The sequence below is a fragment of the Elgaria multicarinata genome, chromosome 2 (assembly GCF_023053635.1).
Source record: "Elgaria multicarinata webbii isolate HBS135686 ecotype San Diego chromosome 2, rElgMul1.1.pri, whole genome shotgun sequence".
Taxonomy (NCBI): Eukaryota; Metazoa; Chordata; class Lepidosauria; order Squamata; family Anguidae; genus Elgaria; species Elgaria multicarinata.
The window spans coordinates 42,942,893-42,963,968 of NC_086172.1; the positions used below are offsets into that span (position 1 = coordinate 42,942,893).

The following is a 21,076-nucleotide window of genomic DNA, read 5'->3' on the forward strand; positions in this document are numbered from 1 at the left end:
GGCCCTTGTTATCTGGTTAGTGCTAGGAGTTCTGCAGATCTGAAATGATACGTGGAAGGGAGTTGAAGCTTTGCCCTTTTGAATTTCATTCCAAAGTCTCGCTGGTCCTTTCAGTTTATCTAGATCAGTTACCTTTACTGATGGATTAATAGTCCATTAACAGTATAGTAAATGTAACTAAACACAAGGCAGGATAAAGGTTTACTGCGTTAATTGTTTTATTTCCCAACTATTTTTAACATTCTTTCTAGAATAGTGCAGAATATATTCCCACATGAGATGAATAATTCCAGCAGGCATGTTTGCTTAGAAACTGTATTGAATTGCTTCATCATCAACATGCAACCATTGACTATCATGCATTGCTATGATGCAAATATCATGCAACTACTGACAATTATTAGAGCCCAGATATGGTTATGTCACTCTGTGGATTGAACTACTTGCATTTGGTGCAGTATTGACTGACTTCTATTTACTATGCCCGTTATTCACCTACATTTGTAATGTAGTTTGTACCCCAGGGGCTCAAACTATATCTAGGAAGGAGACCTAGAGGAACTACTCAAGAACTGACCAAACCTGCTCAGGATCAACACTACCCACTGACCTGTTCAACAGGTTTCACACTATCTTAGGGAACGCTTAAGTGCCTGAACATGTTTGTGGATTTCTCTAGATCAGAAAGTAGATCTCCAGATGTTTAGGTTTCAACTCTCAACACTCCTAAACATTGGCCATGCTGGGAGTTGGGCCGTAGCTAGACCTAAGGTTTATCCTGGAATCATCCAGGGTTCGCCACTGCCTGAGCACTGTGTGTCACCTAGATGAACAGGTTTGACCCCTGGACAATCCAGGGATAAACCTTAGGTCTAGCTATGGCCTTGGAAGTTCAAACCATCTGGAGATCTGTTGTCTGCCCACCCCATCTAAATATCCTCAGACTCTACCTTTAGGTCTTATCATCTGTTGGATCCCAGGAACAAGCAGAGAACACCAAGCACATTGGTGAAACTTAGGCTAGCTGTGAGCCAAAGAGCCAGCATTCACATGCCCCTCCCCATTAAAGTAGTAACTACAGAAAGTTCTCTGCTCAGACTACCCAATGTTGTGTCTAGGTGAAACATGTAATTTGAACCACACATGTAATTGGTCTGTGGATGCTAAATCCCAATTCCTACAACCATTTACTGAAGTTGAAATATCCTTGGTACAGAGGAAGCCCTGATGGATACCCAAGAAAAGCAGGAAGTGGTAGATTTCCTCTACCTCTGTGCAAACTTATGGACTTGGACCCAGATTTAGGCCTGGGCCACTGGGCTGGCAGAAGCAATTTCCCTGCCCCCTCCTAGCCATGGCACGCACCCTTCTCTATGCTACATATGGTCAAAGGACCTTGCTGAAGAGGATAGACCACTCTTTCCCAACCTGATGCTTTCCAGATGTTTTGACTACAGCTTCCTGCATTCCTAAACATTAGACAGGGCTGATGAGGGTTGAGATCCAGAACATCTGGAAGGCACCACATTGTGGAAAACTGGTACAGGCGACTAAGGGGAAATCTCAGAAAATAGAATGGAAGAATTTTATGGAGTGGAGCTCCACTCATGGAATGTTCCTCTCCTGAATTTACAGGGATCCCCCCTTTCACACCATAGCCTGCCCTCTTCAGCAGGGTCCCCTGACCTATGTGTAGTTATAGTTCACTAGTATAACGAAGTGGTGAATAAGCAAGCCTGTTCCAAAACAAGCACTGGGCAGGGAAATTTGGAAGGCAAATTGCTGTTAACTCTTAAGATCTTACTATAGGTGTTGCATGTTATATTTCAAATTGTCATACCATCTAGCTATCAGTACTAGTAACATAGTTCTATAGTACACGAAATGCAGATTTCAATAATTTTTATTGCAATATAAAAAATAGTTACAAAACATTTGTCCCCATTTTGCTCTGCAAAATAATCATTTGACAAATATTCAAATGGATTTCAAACATAAAGAACCTCTTTGTTAATTAATGTATTTGGTAATATCTTCCCTCTGTGAAGAGTCAGATTAATGATCACCATATGTACTGTTTATTCTTATTTACAAAGTTATATGCATCACTTTAGATACATTTAACGGGAAATGTACATATAGCTGTTGTACATTCTACAACTGACTTTATACATAAGGCAACCACTGGTATGAAAATGCATACTTTATATATACATAAGACAACTACCGGTATATAAAAGAATGCAACTACTCAAAATAAAGAGGGCTGGCACAATATAAATTTTTCAGTACTCTTGATCTCTTTCAGGACCAGAGCTTGCTGACCTCTTTTGCAACCGCCTGAGCAGATGTGTGATGGCCTTAGATACACCACTGTCACCTCACCAAGCATTTGCACTTCTTTGCTGAGGGGAAGCATCACTTTCCTGAAGCTGATAATATGGAACATGATCATGAAGGGAGTTCTGGACTCATCTCCTATGTCAGGTGTGGGCACCTAGTGACCCTCCAGATGTTTTGGCCTACAACTCCCATGGATCCCTCGCCATTAGCTATGCTGCCTGGGGCTGATGGGAGTTGAGGGCCACAAGTTGCCCCAGCCCTGCTCTATGTTAAGATTTCCCAAACCCTGGCTCACTGCTGCATTGCTACGATAAATCAACTGCCCAGGACTACCAAAGAGACTTCCAGCATAGGAGGCTCACAGGGGAATTGGTTCACTTCCTCTTTCCCCCTAGCTGGCCTGGTCAGGACAATAACACTGATGTATCCAGTTTGATCATCTGCATATATTGAGAAATTTTCATTAAAACTCATTAGAACTCAATTTAAACAGTTACATTTGTTCAGTTTTGGAACCTAGTTGAAAGTGGAACACATACTACTAGCAGATCTTTAAAAAGAAAAGACGGACACTCAAACAGCGGCCTTGAAAACCAACCCCCCCCCAATTTTCAGTTACAGAATTATTTTCTGCATATTACATTTGACTAGCTTCCCTCCATTTCTAGCTATAGGCCTCATGCCAAATTGCCCTGAGAAATAATCTTAGAATAGCCAGGCTTTTCAGAATTTTTTAACACAGCCTTTTCAAAACTGAAGCTAGTTTGAGATCTTAAATAATTACTGAACATACTTGCTCAGCACCACCTGGAACTACGATGGTTTTCCAAATCTCTACCCTTTACAAAATCACACACTTCCCTAATTTTTTTAAAAAATTAAAAGTATTTAAAAGGTGTTCAGAATAAAGACTTCCCCTCCATCCAAACTTATTTCTAAGGTGCTTTCTATAGAAAGGATTATCCTCCTACTGACACCCGCCCTGCTCCAAGAACCTTCAGGCAGACGCTCTTGTAAAAAAAGAAGTCTTTTAAAAAGTAATGGGCAGAGCAATCCTAGCGGCCCTGGGAGAGGGTCCCAAGGACCATAGGATATTTTGGATCTCCCCTCCCGAGGCCGTAGATACTTCTGCAACCTCAGGAGGGGAAAACTGATATTGGATCCCTTCCCCTCTCACCTCACAGGTATTGTAGAAACAACCATGGCGGCTGCTTTTGGACAACAGCATAGAGGTCAAAAAGGAGGTGTTCTGGTGGCCAGGGAGGGGAGCTGTGAGGCTAGAATCCGCAAAATCCCATGGCCTCTTGTCGCCCCTCCCCACCCACTGACAGTGAGCCGGACAGGCTCAGAGGTGTGAGGCCAGGATCTGCAGAACCCTATGGCTCTCATCGCATATCCCCACCCACTGTTGGACAGGCTCAGAGGCATGTCTAGTTTAGTGTTTGTTTTGAACAGGAGTGACAGGATGAGGGATCACCCCTGTCCTCCTCCCAGCAACAGCCTGGCAGGGCATAGGGTTTTTGGGAGCATCTGAACTCAGAAATTTCCATTTAATGGGCAGCAATCCTTGTGCCTTTACCAGCTTAACTTTAAAAAGGAGCCATATCATTAAAGGCATTATGGGTTGTTTTTTGCTAAATAGAGTACAACACAGCACAGCATCTACATATTTCTGTCTGCAATATAACCAGGATGGTCACTCCTCTGGGTGCTATGCTTTGTATCCCAAATCATTTTATTCTGGTACCACCAAAAAGAGGAACGGATGGGGAATTCTGTATCAGATGCTTCACTCAAAACAAAAGTATAGTTCTATTTCTTTTGAGTCTCCCCAACACAGTGAATTTGGTACGTTATTAGTGGCGGCGGGAGGTACCAAGCGGTACGATGCCGTGTGACATCTCCCAAAAGGAAGATCAAGACATACATATTGGATTACAGTAATAGCAGTGTGCATGTCTAATTGCATGCAGGCCTGAACATCACATGATTGTCACATTAAACTGTGCTTTAGGAATCCAAAAGACATTTGTAAGGGTCTAAACACAAACCAGAACTATAGGACGTCCTCCTCTTTCTCTCACGCATCTGTGAAATGGAAAGTTAGATTCACATTGCCTGAAGAGCAAGAGATAGGGAGGAGGGGAGACTATTCCATTTAAGATATTGGAAATAAGTAGCATATTGAAAACTATGGCAATTCTGATAGAATTTAACCAATGGAATATATTAGTAAAGTGTGATCACAGGGAGGGAATTTTCTCTTCGTTAAGGTTGTACAGTGTTGGCCATAAACTATTTAAGACAAATTGCTTTCACTTAAAAGTTTCCCGAGCAGAACAGAGAGCAAAATCAAGTCATTCCTCTGCATGCCATGCTTGAACATTCACTCATTATCCACTTATAATATGGCACTATTCCAGAGCAAGCGTTTCAAGGAGCATAGCCTTAGGAACACACAGGTCCACTGGAGTCACAGAAACAAAGGGAGCATTTCATCCAAACACTGTGGCTGATGAACTTATATTCACATCAGTGGGGTTTCCACAGAAACAATTCCTGTTGCCATTTAGCAGCCAGGCTTGATGGATTACACACCCTAATACTGTTAGGGTAGCATACTTGAGATGCAGAAGAGTAATATGCAAAACCCTAAAATACCAACTTTTATGAGAGGCTGTAGGGGAGGGGAAAAGTTCATTTTTCTGGCTGATTTAAATCACTAATTTAAATTTCCTTGATTTCAACAAATCCGTCCTACTACAAGAACAGATCTGAGCAACAACCCTATAAATATTTTAACTTTTTGGTGAATTTTTATGGCATTATGCATCTTCTCCTCTCCCCATAATGTTCCTTTCTTCCATTGACCCGGTTTACGTAATCACCACGGAATAAACACATCATGGTGGCTTGTTTAAGCTTCAGCATGTGGTGGCTGGGTGCTATTTGCCTAATTACTTCCCCAAAGCTGGAAGGCATGGCTTGTTTGAAGAGGAAACCACCTTCAAATAACCCAACAACAGGCCTTAGGTTCGGATGACATGACAAGCCATGCATGGGCAGGTAATTAGGCAAATGATGCCCTGTACATGGTGCAGTTTAACCAAACCACAGTGGCTTGTTTAAACTGCAGAACCAGGTCATGGTCTGAAATCTTTGTCTCTACTAATTTGTTTATTCCACGCATTCCTAGAAATCCTTCAGGCAGTCACAACACATTTTAAAAACCCATTAGAGAAATTACCAACATTACGTTTTTCTAAATTCCCTCAAATGAAACAAAGGAGGGCACAGAGAAAACTAGCCAGACACTTGCAGGCTGTTCCTCAAAGAAACCTTCCAGTAGCTTAAAACAACAGGCCTCGCATCAGTAGAAAACAGACATATTTTCTTCAAGTCCATTGTTTCTTTTGTTCAAAAGATATAATAAAAATAGTTAAGCAACAAGCATGGGATCTTCTAGAATTGAAGTCAGTTATTCTGAAAATCCTAACAGCATTAAGCAAGTTATGTATATTTGTGTGTGTGTGTGCGTGTGTATAATATAATATATAATGGCTAGGAGGGAGAAAAGGTAGCCCTTTCGGTATTACGAGATGTACTGCTGAAAGAGCCACCATCTTTACATGGTTGACCTTTGACCAGCTTCATCAAACTTGGCATTTCGTTTTCTAGCTGCTGCCTCGTTAGCAAACTCCACATCAGGCTTATTTGCGTTACTGCAGTCAGCCATAGTTGACCCCTCTTTGTTTTCATCCAATGTTCCTCCATTTCTCTGTTGGGTTTTTGAATTCTGTTCACATGGGCGCTTCCAGTGGGGCCTTGTTGCCATCCACAAAATGACACCACCAAAGACCAAGATCAGAACACCAAGAGTGTTGACAAAAATAGCTTCTTCTGGGGAGCTGCTATACGCAGGCAACTTTCTGGAAAAGAAAGTGACTATAAGTGCATGACTAACAATTGAGACAGAGAAATAAAACAGAGAAATAAAAGAGTACTTACAAAGCAAAAATAAGTTTTTCTGTAATTCCCATTAGTGCTGTTGCAATCACTGTTCCAAAGATGAGAAGGCCTGAATAAACATGTATTGGCATAACCATTGCTCGAAGAGAAACAGGAGCAAAGGGAAGTAGGAAGACCACGAAACCTAGAACAAGCTGAACACAGATATTTGTTTTATTGGTTTTATTGACATTTTAAAAAAAATGTTTTTATTAAAGATTTTCATATATTCAACTTATCACAAACAATATAATATAGTATAATATAATATATCCCCTCCCTCTCCTAGATGAATAATAATAATAATAATAATAATAATAATAATACAATGGTGTGAAGCTTATTGCCCTTATTACATTTTTAAAATCTTGATATTATTATAACTTTACTATAAATTTACTATAAATTTAGTATATATAAATATACTAGTTTATTCTTCATCGGAAATTTCATACCATTTATACAGTCCATATATCCCATAAATTATTTAAACACTAGGAATCCTGTGACATCTTAAAGGCTAACCAATTCACTGTGGCATGAGCTTTCTTGGGCCAGAATCACCTAGTCAGATGCATGATCAGTTATCCTGATTTGTTCAAACAAAAGAAGGCAGTAGTGTGAATGATCTAATGTATATAGAGTGCTCAAAGCACACAACTACACAACGTACATGCAGTGATAGACAGTAATAATCAACCCCATTTATTTACAAATATATAAAAAACTGATGCATAACACCTGCATGGTCATCAATGGCAAACTGGTTGCCTAACAAAACTGTGCGTGAAAAGTACTCCTGATACAATAATTCTTTTTCAATAATAATTTCCAATGTATAATATACATAAACCACAATCACAGTACGTACACAGTTTTGTTAGGCAACCAGTTTGCCAGGTGTTATGCATCACTTTTTTTATATATTTGAAAATAAATGGGGTTGATTATTACTGTCTATCACTGCATGTATGTTGTGTAGTTGTGTGCTTTCAGTTATCCTGATATTACACCCACACACACAGTTGAAGGTAGAAGATAGTATTATCACAAAAGTGAGTCCAGAAGGGCGAGCAACGTAAGTGACTGGTGTATCCTGTTACTATGCAGAACAAAAATGCAAACAAGAACTAGTCAAAAGGACAAAAGATCATTTCAGAGTAGGCGTCACTATGATCCATTTCTGGTAGATTATATAATTGAAATTACAGGATCTAGTTAAGAATTTTCTTCTTAATTACATCAAAAGGACTAAAGGTAAAGGATGATATGGAGGCAATAATTAGGTTTGCCAACAAGGATTTCTATTTAGAAGATGCTGAGAACGTCGAGAACAAACTCTGAATGTGTACAGAGACAGAAAGTCAACTTATTTATCTAGACAGTGAGCAAGACAGGCATAAATAACATCTAAGCTTCTTAAAATTTTGAAAGAAGAACGCTTGGGATCAGAGCTCTTAACTTGTTGGCAAAACATTGTCTTCGTCTATGAAAAACTGCATTACGATCAGATAATATGAACATTGTAAAAACACTTCATGTTCACTTTAAAGCCTTGAATGTAGTCACAAAAATGCTAATCATCTAACACAATAGAGAAGAGCTGTTGCTTCCATTCCAAGGACGTAAAGTAGGGCAAAGCCTGTCCATCTTAAGTAACACAAGAATACCGTTTCATATGTTAGTTATTATCTTGATATGCCGCTTAACCAGTCTGAAATGAATAGTGTTGAGTGTGCATTTGTCACTGAGCTTTTCTGCGCCTCTTGATCATCTTAAAATGTCACCCTTGCTAAATAAAATCCTAGCTGGTTCATTCCTTGTGCGCACTTTCAAACTGAAAGCTGCAATACTAGAACCTGGGCACTCATCCATGGAGCTACTCTGAATGGACATGAAGAGCAAACCCTGGGTTTCACCACGTAGGTGCTCTCTGGCAAGCAATACAAAAAAATAATGGTTCCTCCCAACTGTGCTACATTCAATTTGTGGATAAAGAAACACATTTTAGGATACAGTGCTGGCAAGCTCTTATATTTCATTAGCAGGAGAGACAACTTTACCACAACTCTCAGTAAAGAATGGCTAAATTTTGTTCAGGCCCCGTCTATGTTCAAGGCCTCAAATGTGGACAGGGTCGTAGCTCAGTAGTTGCTTTGCATGTAGAAGGGCCCAGGTTCAATCCCAGGCATCTCCAGGCAGGACTGGTAAAGATTCCTGCCTGAAACACCAGAGCACTGCTTCCAGTCAGTGACCTGGTTTACATGTAGCAGCAGCAAATCGTGGGTTAATTAAGTGCAAGACGCATTCTGTGGCCATTTTGAATATTCAAACCCTGATTGACTATTCTGATTGCTACATGACAACCCATACACTACAGGTTAAAAAACTTACAGTTAACCTATAGCAGTGTTCAGGTTCAGATGCCATGTAGTAGCCCCCAATCAGGGTTGAATATTCAAAATGCTATGGAACACACTGTGGCAAATTGTTGATTAATTATGTGTGAACAAACCCAGTGCCGTCAATACTGCGCTAGATGGACCAATGGTCTGACTCAGGATAAGGCAGCTTCCTATCATGCCATGAATATTGGTGGCTATCCGTGCTGAAGTACCACCACCTTTTAAGATCCTAGTATTGCATTTCACACCCAAGGGAAATTAGTATTTTGTTCTGGCAATCCTCTCAAGGCCCAAATCACAAACCTCGATAACTCTGCCTCCATTTCTCCCCACTCATCTTTAGAGTGCTCCCGAAGAATTTGTTTATTCTCCAGGTGGCTTTTGAGATTTCTATGAAATAATACATTTTTCCTTCACTCACCTGCCGTCAAAACACAAACAATGAGGTTTAAAACACCTCAGATACAGTCCTATTATATAATTAGGCAACCTAGTGCCTTACTCCAGATGATTTAGAGTACAACTTCCAGCCAGTATGGCCAATGGGATTGTGGGAGTTATAGTCCAAAATGTCTAAAGGACACCAGGTTTCCTATGACTCCCCTACACCCCACTGGTGGGGTGGATAAGAGGGAGACTTTTGCATATAGAAAAGGAAGCATTTTTTCTTTAAAACTGGAATAAACACAAGGAGAATGAAGGAGAGGTTGCTCATGTGAAGAAAGTGCAAATATTATTGTTTTGTGGATACTACATAGAATCCATGAAGCAGTATTATGTATAATACAATGTTTTGAAATCTACCCAACCCTAGCAGAATGGGATTTCCCCGTTAGTATTCTGGTTTAGTATTTGGGAATCATTTTGATCTATTTCCCCCCACTCTCACAGCTATGTCTTCTTAAGAAAGAACGCTGAAATCGATCAAGTTTAATATTTTAATCTTTGTTTTTCAATCTGTTGGGACCTGAGGCGCCCACTCCAAGAGGCTGGCAAAGTATTTTTCTTCCTTAGGCCAGGTGTTGCCTGATTACCAAGAAAATAGTTTTTTAAAGTCCTGGAACAGAATGAATTTGCATAATGGAAAGCCAATCTGCATAAAGACAACTTACATCTTTACATAAATTATTCTGTTTACAAGGAACACTGAGTTTGGCTTACTGGGGTACAAAATTGTATGTCTCGAATTGTAGTAAACACAAATCCCCAATTAAAACAATTCACACACAGGCCACTCAGCTGTGAAAACATATTGTTAATAAAGATAAAACAAGACATCTTATTTCACCTCTAAGTACCGTTTATAAATGGTGCCTAACCTGCAGAGCATAAAAAATGACAGCAGTCAATCCAATCCAGCTGTGCAGACTGTACATGTTAGGAATCTTCTTGGCATTATGGAAATCAAAAACAGCCACCAGGGAAATAATTGCAAGCATCAGAGCAATGGTATTTAACCCAGCATGGATTAATTTCATCAGGAGTTTGCTGCATTTCCAGGTCCACGGTAACCTGTACACAATAATTGCTAGAGGTGGAGAAAGAAAGGGAAAAATTCAGAAGTTCAGGGGGGAAACGTCCTTTCCCCCCACAGAATGTTAAAAATGCCATTTATTATCCAAATTATGCCTATTGGCTTTTGATAATTTAGCTACACAAAGCTGGTTCAACCAGACACACCCAAATCAACAGCCAAACTCTAGTCAAGAAGGGGGTATCAGATTTTCAGAGACAAAAGTGCACAGTATGAGACACCTGTTACTAACTAAGCAGCATGATGCAGAAATGGAACAGGCTGCCAAGTTGGGATTTCCCTTTTCATTTGCTTTGGCCCATTCCTCCCATGAGGCCCATTCTCTTTCTCTAATCCTTTACAAAAGCATTTCAGGAAACTGTTTTGATAGATTCCACTCACCACCACCCCACCCCACCGCCACCGCCATCTCTTTCCCCCAAGTTACTTCCTCCTACACCAGTATTGGCGACAATTCTTCCCACTCTCATTTGAACTTTGCCAGGATGGATCGGCTTAAATCACAGGTGGGCAACTTGTAGCACTCCAGATGTCTTGGCCAACAACTCCCATCAGCCCTCACCTATGCTGGCTAGGACTGATGGGAGTTGAAGGCCGAAATATCTGAGTGGTCACTATTTGCCCACTCCTGACTTAAATGAAGGCTACTGAAATCATCACATTTCCCCATATTATTCTTTATGCATTTCCTGAACAAAGAAAAGAAACCGATTAATTAGTTGATATGACTGTTAAAACATACTGGCTTCCAAGTTTTAAAAAGTCTTCTTACTATGTAGGTGCAAAGGGTAAGGGTCCATGCCTCAAAGGCAGAATGCATGCTTGGAACATATAAGGCAACCTGGATCAAACAAAAACAACTGGAGAAATCCAAAATAACCCAGGGGAAAGAGGAGGCCAAGATAAATCCTTGACCTTGACTTTATGTAAGTGATCTAACTATGTGTTCTTGTATTTGTTCAAAGAGCCAAACAGAATCACATTAACGTCCCAGTTTTGCACTTCCTATTTGCCACTGTTTGGTTACTCCCGTCAGTGGCAGGATAACCTATAGTGGCTTTTTTCACATGTGGGTTTTAGACTAGAACTACATTAATTTACTGCAATAGAACCTAAGCAGAACAAGTCCAGAAACACAGGACTCTGCAAAACAAAAACAAACTCACAAGAACGCAATATATGTTGACTCTACTTGCACGTTGGGAAACTGAGCATGACTTGGGAACATCCCTAAATATTTATCAGTAAAACATAAATCAGATAAATAATTTTAATAAGGAATGGAAGAAATAACTATGCTGGGAATCTTATAAAGGTGATTAAAAAACATTTCCCCTCGTGACTTCATTATTTCCAGACATTTCATATCTCTGGTCTTTCTATAAAAGTTTTCTTATTATAAAGTTTTTAGAAAACAATTTAGGGGGAGAGGAAAAAGGCTGGGTAACAATATATAAACACCATGTCAAATTCTAAAAGAAAATATTTCATAATTCACAGCAGTTCAATATTTCCATTTTTTTTGGGGGGGGAGAACAAAAATAATCCTTGAGGGGGAAAACTGTTTTCTCTCTGACTTTTTTCAGCATTTTTCTGGCCCTTCATATCTCTAGTCAAAACACACACTGTGCTGTATGCTAGAAAGTCCATTTCACACCTGTACTGAATGTGCAAAAGGACAATGACAGGCCTAGCAGGTGTGGTCTTACTCTCCCTCTATAACTATAGTAAAGAGTCTATAATTAGTGGTAAGAAATCTGTGGTCCTCCAGATGTTTTGGCCTACAACTCCAATTAGCCCTCACCATTAGCTACATGGTTTAATCTAATCAAAACAAATGATAATAAAAAGCTGTTTCCATTATGTCAGCATCAAAGCTAAACATGACAAATGCTGACCACATTCTTTTGTCTCAACCATAGATAAGCAGCAATGCAAACATAAAGCAAATCATGGAAAGGAGAGGAGAAATCTGCATGGGAGAGGCGTGCGTACTCTCATGACATTCCTGATCCCCTAATAGGGTGACGATATGAAAAGGAGGACAGGACTCCTGTAGCTTTAACAGTTGTAGAGAAAAAGGATTTTCAGCAGGTGTCATTTGTATGCAGACAGTATCTAGTGAAATTCCCTTTTTGTAGCAATAGTTAAAGGTGCATGTGCCCTCCTCTCTTTTGTATCTGGTCAAGAGGGCAGGACTCCTGTAGCTTTAACTCTTATGATGAAGACAAAATTTCACTGCTACATGCATTCAAATGACACTTGCTGAAATTCCCCTTTCTATACAACTTTAAAGATACAGGAGCCCTGTCCTCCTTTTCATATGGTCACCCTACCTAACCATGATTAGGACATCAGGGCAGTATCCAGTGCTACCCACCATTAGCCAGCAGATCCTGCAGTGATCAGAAACGAGCGAAACACTCCTTTCCGGAATGGGACAGGTCAGCGGAATTTTCAGAAGGAAGCTCTGCTGACTTGTCCATTCTAGAAACGAGCATTTCCACTCATTTCTGGGATTACTGTAGGCTGTGCGAGTCCTGGTCTGGCTAGAACAACAGAAATGGTGGGAGCATAGTGGCAGTATTGATACTGCCCCAGGGCCTCTCTGGAATGAAGATAGGTTTATTCCATTGTTTTACAGTAAATTTCTCTCTCTCTCTCTCTCTCTCTCTCTCTCTCACACACACACACACACACACACACACACACACACACAGTCAGCAATTGCTCAACATGTTGATTCCTTACTACTTCCAAACTAGCAATAGGCCTCAGCCATTCAGAACAGTCAACCTGTTTATTCAGCTGACCTGAAAATTGGAATCATGCTAATGAGTATGAGATGAGATTTGTAACTGGGACATGCAGCTGGTAATGTCACAAAGGCACTGAAACCCAGCCTATGCCCAGCCTTCCTCAACCTAGTGCTCTCTAGATGTATTGGACTACAACTCCCAACATGCCCCAGCTAGCCACAAGATGCGCAAGCTATTCTTCTTGTGGCATTTTTCTCTTGAGTTCCTTGGGGACACAGACAAGTGAAAATGTTTTCTGGAGGCGGTAGTTCACAGAAAGATCAAACCAATGCTATTTTCTTTTGCTTTTAGTACCTCTCCCAAATGGGCCTGCAAAGAGATTCAAGAATTATTATTATTATCTATTATTTATTGCATTTGTATTCCGCCCCATAGCCGAAGCTCTTTGGGTGGTTCACATAAGAATGGGAAAGAGAACAGGAATGTACATGTAGTTGCTCAGAGATGTTTGAAATATATAGGTAGGTCTTAGCATTAAGGTATTCTACCTACTTTGCTGTAAAAAAAGAAAAAAGGATGGAGTATGCATTTAGACAAATAGGAATGAACAACATTAACTTTAAGGCTATAAATCCTTATAAAATTTTCTAATTTATGTACAGTGCATGCCAAGGACTACACATCTACTATACAAGTCATAAAGAAAACTCTGTTCCCAAATGGAATGTCCTGGAACTTGAACCAATGTATACTTCTCTATGCTATAGGAAGCACAATATTGACATTTTAAGACATCTTTTCAAGTTAACTGTACGTACACATTTTTTGCAATTTCACAGCTCCCTACCCACCCTCCCTGAAAGAGTAGAAGAAAAGCACATTCAGATGGAAAAGATGGTAACCTTGTTTTCAAGTCTGTACAGGTTGACAGGAAAAACACTAGTTTAAATATAGAAGAACAAGGGAAATGAAACTATTTAATATTTTCATACAGTCAATCCTATGAATGTTTACATGCCTGTAAGTCCTATTAAGTCCACTGCAATTTATGCCTTAGTAAATGTGCATAGCATTAGAGCTTTACAATGAAATCTCCTCAGAAGTAAGACTCATTAAGTTCAATGGGGGCTTACTATAAGTGGGTATAACAGTACAGCCTTAAAGAACAATCCTATGGCCCCTAGACAGCATCTGGGGGTCTCTGTAAGATACTTCAGATTCTCAGATCCAAGGTTGGAGGCAGCACTCTGACCTTGGAATCGTTGATCCGCTCTCTCTGCCCCCATCCCCTTGCAGCCAGCATAGAGAGAACCACGCTGGCTGCCTCTCCAAAGTCGGGAAAACAATCTTGGGAGAAGGGGTGTTCCAGTCGGGAGGGAGGGGGACTGGAGAGGCCAGGATATAAGCTATCCCGAGGCCTCTCCAGTCTCCTTCCCACCCCCTCCGATGTGCCCCAGCTAGACAGTAAAAAAAAAAAAGCCCATCTAGCTAAAATGCAGAGTGGGAAGAATGGTGGAAGTGACAATGTCCTCTGCCCCTCCCTCCATTTTACACTGGATGCTCGTAAGCCTCCAAATTTGGAGACTTACAAGTACTGTGTAATAGGATTGCGCCATTAGAGACATTAAAATAAGAGCAACATAAAATGTTTACCCTTTTAAGGCCGGTGGAAGGGAGGGGAATTGTGTAAAGTCTTCTTTCCATTCAACACAACTTTTTTGTTTTTAACTACCTTTTGGATTAATGACAAATGTTAATAAAACACTATTCCCATTACAGATCACAATTTGGTTGTCCCTCACATGTACACCTTCACAACACACAAATGGCTTTGCACATATTTTGTATCTATCCATAAAATAATAATAATAATAATAATAATAATAATAATAATAATAATAATAATTTGTATTTTGCCTTTTGCCCAAAGCTAGGCTTCAAGGTGGCCTTACAAAGTTTAAAACATACAATGGGGGGGGGAACACACATAAACATTTAAAATACACAACAAAATTATAAGACATTAACATAGATGGAGGGCCAGATTATTCTCCAAAGGCCTGCTGGAACAAAAAAGTTTTGTCCTGCTTCCAAAAACCCATCAAGGAGGGAGCCAGCCTAGCTTCCCCGGGAAGAGAGTTCCAAAGTACTGGAGCAGCCACTGAGAAGGCCCTCTCCCATGTTCCCACCAAGCACGCCTGTGAAGATGGTGGGACTGAAAGAAGGGCTTCTCCAGAAGATCTCAAAGCATGGGCAGGCTCATAAGGGAGAATATGGTCTTTCAAATAACCTGGACCCGAGCCATATGTATAAAAATATTTATGGTATGAAGCTGCACTGTATTATTATGCATCTTCCACTGCAGGTAATATAGGTGAATGCATACACTAAAACTGAAAGAGCAGTTTAGAGTAATAGCAGCAACTTGGCTGAACAGTAAACAGACTGTTGCAAAAGAACTCACAGTTCAACCATTTCCTTTTCCACACACATCCTTCTGCTTTTCTACAACTCAATACTCCCTTTGTCTTCTCATTCTTGCAATGTATTTGAATTCTTGTCAGCTTGTGCAAATAGTTCCCCAAACTGCCCTATGCTGAATATGTTCCCCCTAAGTTACTTCACTTCAGTTGTCTTTTCTTATCCAAATGTATCTTTGTGAGCAGAATCATGATGCCACTACATACTTGTAATAGTTTGCTGATGACACATTTTCTCAATGCATTTCCTACAATGCAGTAATAAACTAAGAACTCCAAAAGCAACTGTTGCTTGCTAAAGTGACAATGGAGAGACCAAAATAAAACCCATTTGAGAGGGGAGAAAAGTGAACAGTGGTAAATCATGCTTAATGCTTGAGTGGGCAACTTGTGCCCCTCCAGGTGTTTTGGCTATATAATGCCCTATGCTGGCTAAGGCTTGACATCTGGAAGACCACAAGTTGTCAGTCCCTGGATACCACCTCTCCTCCTAGCCTTACTTGGCCAGTCCCATGCGTTCTCCAGACTTAAAACTGGTTTAACAGTAATTCCCTCTCTCCAGGGAATTATAATGAGGATACATACAACTCCCTCCAAGAACTAAAAGGAAGAGTGGATAGGGTTGCAGGGCTATGTGGGCTAGCTCCACCTCCAGCACCATGCAACCTCACAGCCTCTAATGTCTGTGCATTCTGCGGAAGTCAGAAAGACTTTGAGAGAAGGGCCATGGCTCTGTCAGTGTGACAGAGCATCTGTTTTGCATGCAGAAGATCCCAGGTTTAATCCCTAGCATCTCCAGGTAAGGCTGGAAAAATATTCCTGCCTGTTCGAAACCCTGGAGAGCTGCTGCCAGTCAGCGTCGACAATATTAGGGTAGATGAACCAAGGGTCTGATTCAGTATGTCAGCTTCCTATGTTATTCATGTACACAAGTTCATGCATGGAACGTCTCAACGTAAGAAAGGACTCTAATCTGATCAGGGTCCCCCTTTATGTAGCAGAATTTTACAATCATACTACTAAATGTGCAGACACTGGGTGTATGGCAGGTGTGGAACCGGCCTGCACAGTCCTATCACACTCATACACATACACACTTTGTTTCATGTATATCCCTATATAGTTCTGAAAGAAAAGCTAGGAATCTTCAGCAGCAACTTCACCAAACTCTGATACCCAGGACTCTTTAAGGAAGTCACAACATTCAAACTAACCTAAGTTTATAGTGTGGATATACCCAGGTTCAAACACTCTCCCCAGCCCCACATAAGCAGTTTTTGATCAGTTGACAAATTAATGGGGGGGAGGGAGATGGCATGCCTGCATGCCTGCACATGCACACACACAAATTCCCAATTTCCTTAAAAGCCTTTAGTGTGTATCCCTTTCTGTCTAATCTTTCAAAATCATCAACGTTATTAAGTCAGGTTTGAAATATTTGGGAGACACACAAGACTTCCATTTACACAAACGCTTAAGAAATTTTTTGAAGAAAAAGAATACAACACATCCTTTTGGAAGCTGTGGAGGCTTATTTAAGCAAACAACAATTTCCAGTCTGGTGTCACTTTCCGGGTCTACCTAGCCTATTCCAAAGCCAAAGCCACATGATGAGGTTTACATGTTTAAAGCTACAATCCTATATCCACTTACCTTGGAGCAAATTTCACTAAACTCAATAGGGCTTACTTCTGAGTAGATACTATTACATCAGACTTAAAAGTTTTACATTTCTAAATTCACTTCTAGTCATGGTTTTTGATCATAATGAGTCCTTGTTCTTTTACCTTTCATCCTATTTTAACCTAGTGTTTATTCTCCAGCTTTGTTTTCTCCTGTTATCTGATACTATTAAATCTAATCTGTTTTAAAATTACAGCAACTCAGTTGAATCGGCCAACTCAGGTTTCTGTTGGCCGATTCAACAATGCAAGCTCTTCAATGATGCAAGTTTTTTAGCTTGTGATCATTAGTAACAGGGATTCCAGAGAGGTAGCGATGTTAGTTTGTTGTAGCAAAAACTTAAGAACCTGGTGGCATCTGAAAGACTAATAATAGTATTGTGGTATAAGCTTTCATGGACCCATTTAAACACTAAGAAAAGAAGTAGTTCTGAATACAAAATCTTTGTTTTAAAAGCTATACACATTTACTTTGGAATAAGCCCAATTGGAAACATGCATAAGCTGCACTGTAAATACTGAGCTGTGTGGTGATTTTCAACCAATGCTAGAACACCACTAAGCCAGCTATCATCCACAATTTAGGGGGCAATCCTGTACCCTCTTAACTTGGAGTAAGCCCCACTAAGTTCAATGGGGCTTAATGCAGAGTTGACATTACAGGATTGCATTGTTAACCACTTTCCCAGCTTATAAATTGAAATAATGGTTCATGATATTATTTCTCGCTCTTGTACAATCCATCCTCCTCATGCTTTTGTAAATTTTCTCCACTGAATTTACAACCCAAGATAACAATCTAACTAATCTGAAGTAATCAAATCAATCCCCAGATGAAAAGAAATCACAGGCTCAAACATTCCATCTTTTAAAATTCACATCAAATGTGCCGAACATTAATGAATGGCAACCACAGAGAATGGTTCTTAATGCTTCATTGCGCAACAGAAACAGCTTGACAGAGCCCAGATGTGATGACGCTGCCACTAAAATGCAGAACTGTTGGAAAATATAATCTGGAACGCTACTTTCTTTGCTGGACACGCTACAAGCAATCAAGAAAGGCAGGGAGGGAGAAAAAGAAGAATCTAAACAGATTGCTTTTTAACGGCATTTTTGCCTGTAATCTCCTCTGCATATTTACTCCCAGGAATAAGTCCCAGTGTGTGTTATGCACTTCGGGGGTTTTAAAGTATGTGTAGCACTGCACAGTTTTCTGGGCGGTGAGTGCATTCCACATTATCGCTTGCCCCAGAAACCAAGGAGAAGACCGTACTGCTGTGCAAACAACAACTGCACCAATCCCAGCCATTTCAATCCACCAGTCCGGAGTACTTGAAGAGCCATGAATTTTCAGCTAAAATCCCCTCCAAAAAACCCCCAACTGCAATCCTCAGCCCATCCTTTGCACAATGCTTTAAGAGACCCCGCTTCTTACAACAGACGGAAGCAGCAGCGGAGGCTTCAATCCTAAATTTGCTGGAGAAACCGAAGCTGCGATTCTGAGGTTGCAATAGTGCTAGCAGCGTCCCTGAGACTTGCAGGCATTTAGGACGCCCAGAGGGAAAAGTATCCTAGGGCCAAAACAGACATCATTTTAAATCTGTATCTAGCAGCTCTGGCTTTTTCTTATTTACTTACTGTCTAGTCGGCACTGGGCTGCCAATCCGGATTGAGACCCTAGCAAAAGGGGGAGTAAACCGCTCAGAGAGCTTCGGCTATGGGGTGGTACATAAATGTAATAGATAGTACTAAAACTAATATAATGGGGCTTTAAATATATAAGAATCCACTCCCACTAAGTCCCATGGCACTTTTATTCCCAAGCCTTAGTGGCTCGCTCACTAGTTTGGAACAGCCACAGAAGTTGGGTTAGCTTCGCCCTCGCGCAAAAAAGCCCTGCAGCCCCTTTTCTCAACCCTTTTTAGCAGATGCCCTGAACCCCAATGTCTCCCTCTCAGCCGCTCCAGGAGCGTGGCAAACGAAGTCCCCCGCGTCTTCCTCCGCCACCGCCTCTTACGCACCGATCCCTTGGACGAACACGAAGCCCGTGATGATGAGAACCGGGTGCCAGTTGAACTCGGCAGCGTCCCCGTCCCAGGCGAGCCCTTCGCGGTAGTGGAGGACCCACACCAGGGCGAAGATGACGGAGAGGAAACCGAGCAGCAGCGCCGAGCCCAGCAGCGCCAGGAAGAGCCTGTAGCCCTCCATCTTCTCCCTCGCAACCCACCACGACGCAGCGCTTGCAGACCCAAACAAACTCGACGGCGGGGCGGAGCCCGGCCGAGGGCGCTCCAGCCTGGCCGGGTCTCCTCCTGCCCTCCCCCCTGGCGGGGGAGAAGGAGAACGGACGCCGCCGCAGACGGCTTAATCACGAGGGGATCGAAGGGGGAAGTTCAGCCTCCGGGCAGCTCCCATAGGGCGTTTCACTGCTTGCTCCCGAGTTTTGCTGACGGTTTTAATTCTGTCTCGGTGTAACGCCCAGCATTGACGTGACCGAAGAAGTTACTGAACACTTAGAGCCAACACAGACTTTACTTTGTATGTTTAGCAGCTCCGTCTCCACCACCCTCCATTTCTCTTCGTTTTTAGTCTAGAGTAGGCGCAGAGGTCCCAATCCGGAACTGAGCCCTAGCCTGGGGGATACTTTTAAGATCTGGTCCCTCTGCGCCTACTCTTGAGTAAAAATGGAGAGAGAAAAAGGACAGAGCCGCTAGACACGTATTCAAAGTAATGTCTGTTTTGGCCCACAGACTAGTTCTGGCCACCTTAGGTGGCGCTGAAATCAGGAGGGCTTTTTCTGAGTCAATTTCGAAGAGGATCGACAATTTCATGAGGTTGCCAGAGCTAGATCGTACCCGAGTGCTTTTTATTGGAATTGAAATGCACTGGTTGATAACTGTTGAGGCATATGTTCCATATACCACTTTTCTAGCATTATTATCCCAAATACTGCAACTGATGTCATTTCTGTGCTATGAGGTGTAAGTGTGCAAGAGGAATACAGCTTCATCATGATGGGATACTACCAATATGATGTAAGAGGGCCCAGGTCTCCTCCAGACGCAACGATTGAGCTGATGGCAGTCCATATAGCACAACCCTATGCATGCTTGCCCCACTGAGTTCAGCCAGGCTTACTCAAAAATAAGCGTGTATCTCCAAAGACTGCATCCCCAAAGACCCACAGATATACAGCACAGCCCTCTGTGTGTTTTCTCAGAACTGCTGTGTTTCCTTTATTTAAAAATGTATGCCCTGCTTTTCTTTATTAAAAACTAGCAAATGGAATTGGCTTTGCACAGGCTGGAGTGGTTCCAACTTTTGCACAGGTTTTGATGCCACAAAGCCTCCGAGTAAACAATCAGAACTGTCCAGAGACAGACACATTGTGCCCACCCTGTCCGAGTGAAGCCATTCATGTCTGTTGCTTCCCCTACACACAACTTCTGCCATGGTGTACCCCCAGGGCCAGCATCAAGGGTAGGCATGGGTGAGCGCCTATGGAGGGATTGCAACAAATGGGGACACACACTGATAAGCGCCCCCTGGAGTTGCTCCTCCTCTTCAGCACTGCAGCCTGCTTCTTGCTCTGGCCCAGGTTATGGTGGTGCTGAGAAGGAGCAGCAGGAGCAGGGATGAGAAAGAAGATGGGAAAGAAGAGCAGCTGGTGACAAAGGCCATGAAAAAGTAGTCTCATAGATGGAGGAGGCCCAATGAGTGTCTTACTCAAGGGCCCTCAAAAACTTGGAGCTTGCACTATGTATCCCTATTGCCCCCTGCCAGAAGGTTCAGTCCACTCCATTCCCCTGGTGGGAGGCAGCCATATAACTCTGACCTTCCATCCCTTGGCATATTACTAAGC

The 21,076-nt window shown here is 41.6% G+C and overlaps 1 protein-coding gene across 1 annotated transcript; it reads right to left on the minus strand.

Annotated features, from left to right (window-relative positions):
* Window positions 1-1,885: 1,885 nt before the first annotated feature.
* Window positions 1,886-19,452, minus strand: LOC134392245 (plasma membrane ascorbate-dependent reductase CYBRD1). The gene is made up of 4 exons (XM_063116398.1): window positions 19,236-19,452; window positions 10,076-10,284; window positions 6,352-6,506; window positions 1,886-6,272 (listed from the first exon to the last, which is right to left on the minus strand). The coding sequence occupies exons 1-4, from the start codon at window positions 19,420-19,422 to the stop codon at window positions 5,969-5,971; spliced, it is 855 nt and encodes a 284-aa protein (XP_062972468.1). The 5' UTR covers window positions 19,423-19,452; the 3' UTR covers window positions 1,886-5,968.
* Window positions 19,453-21,076: the final 1,624 nt, after the last annotated feature.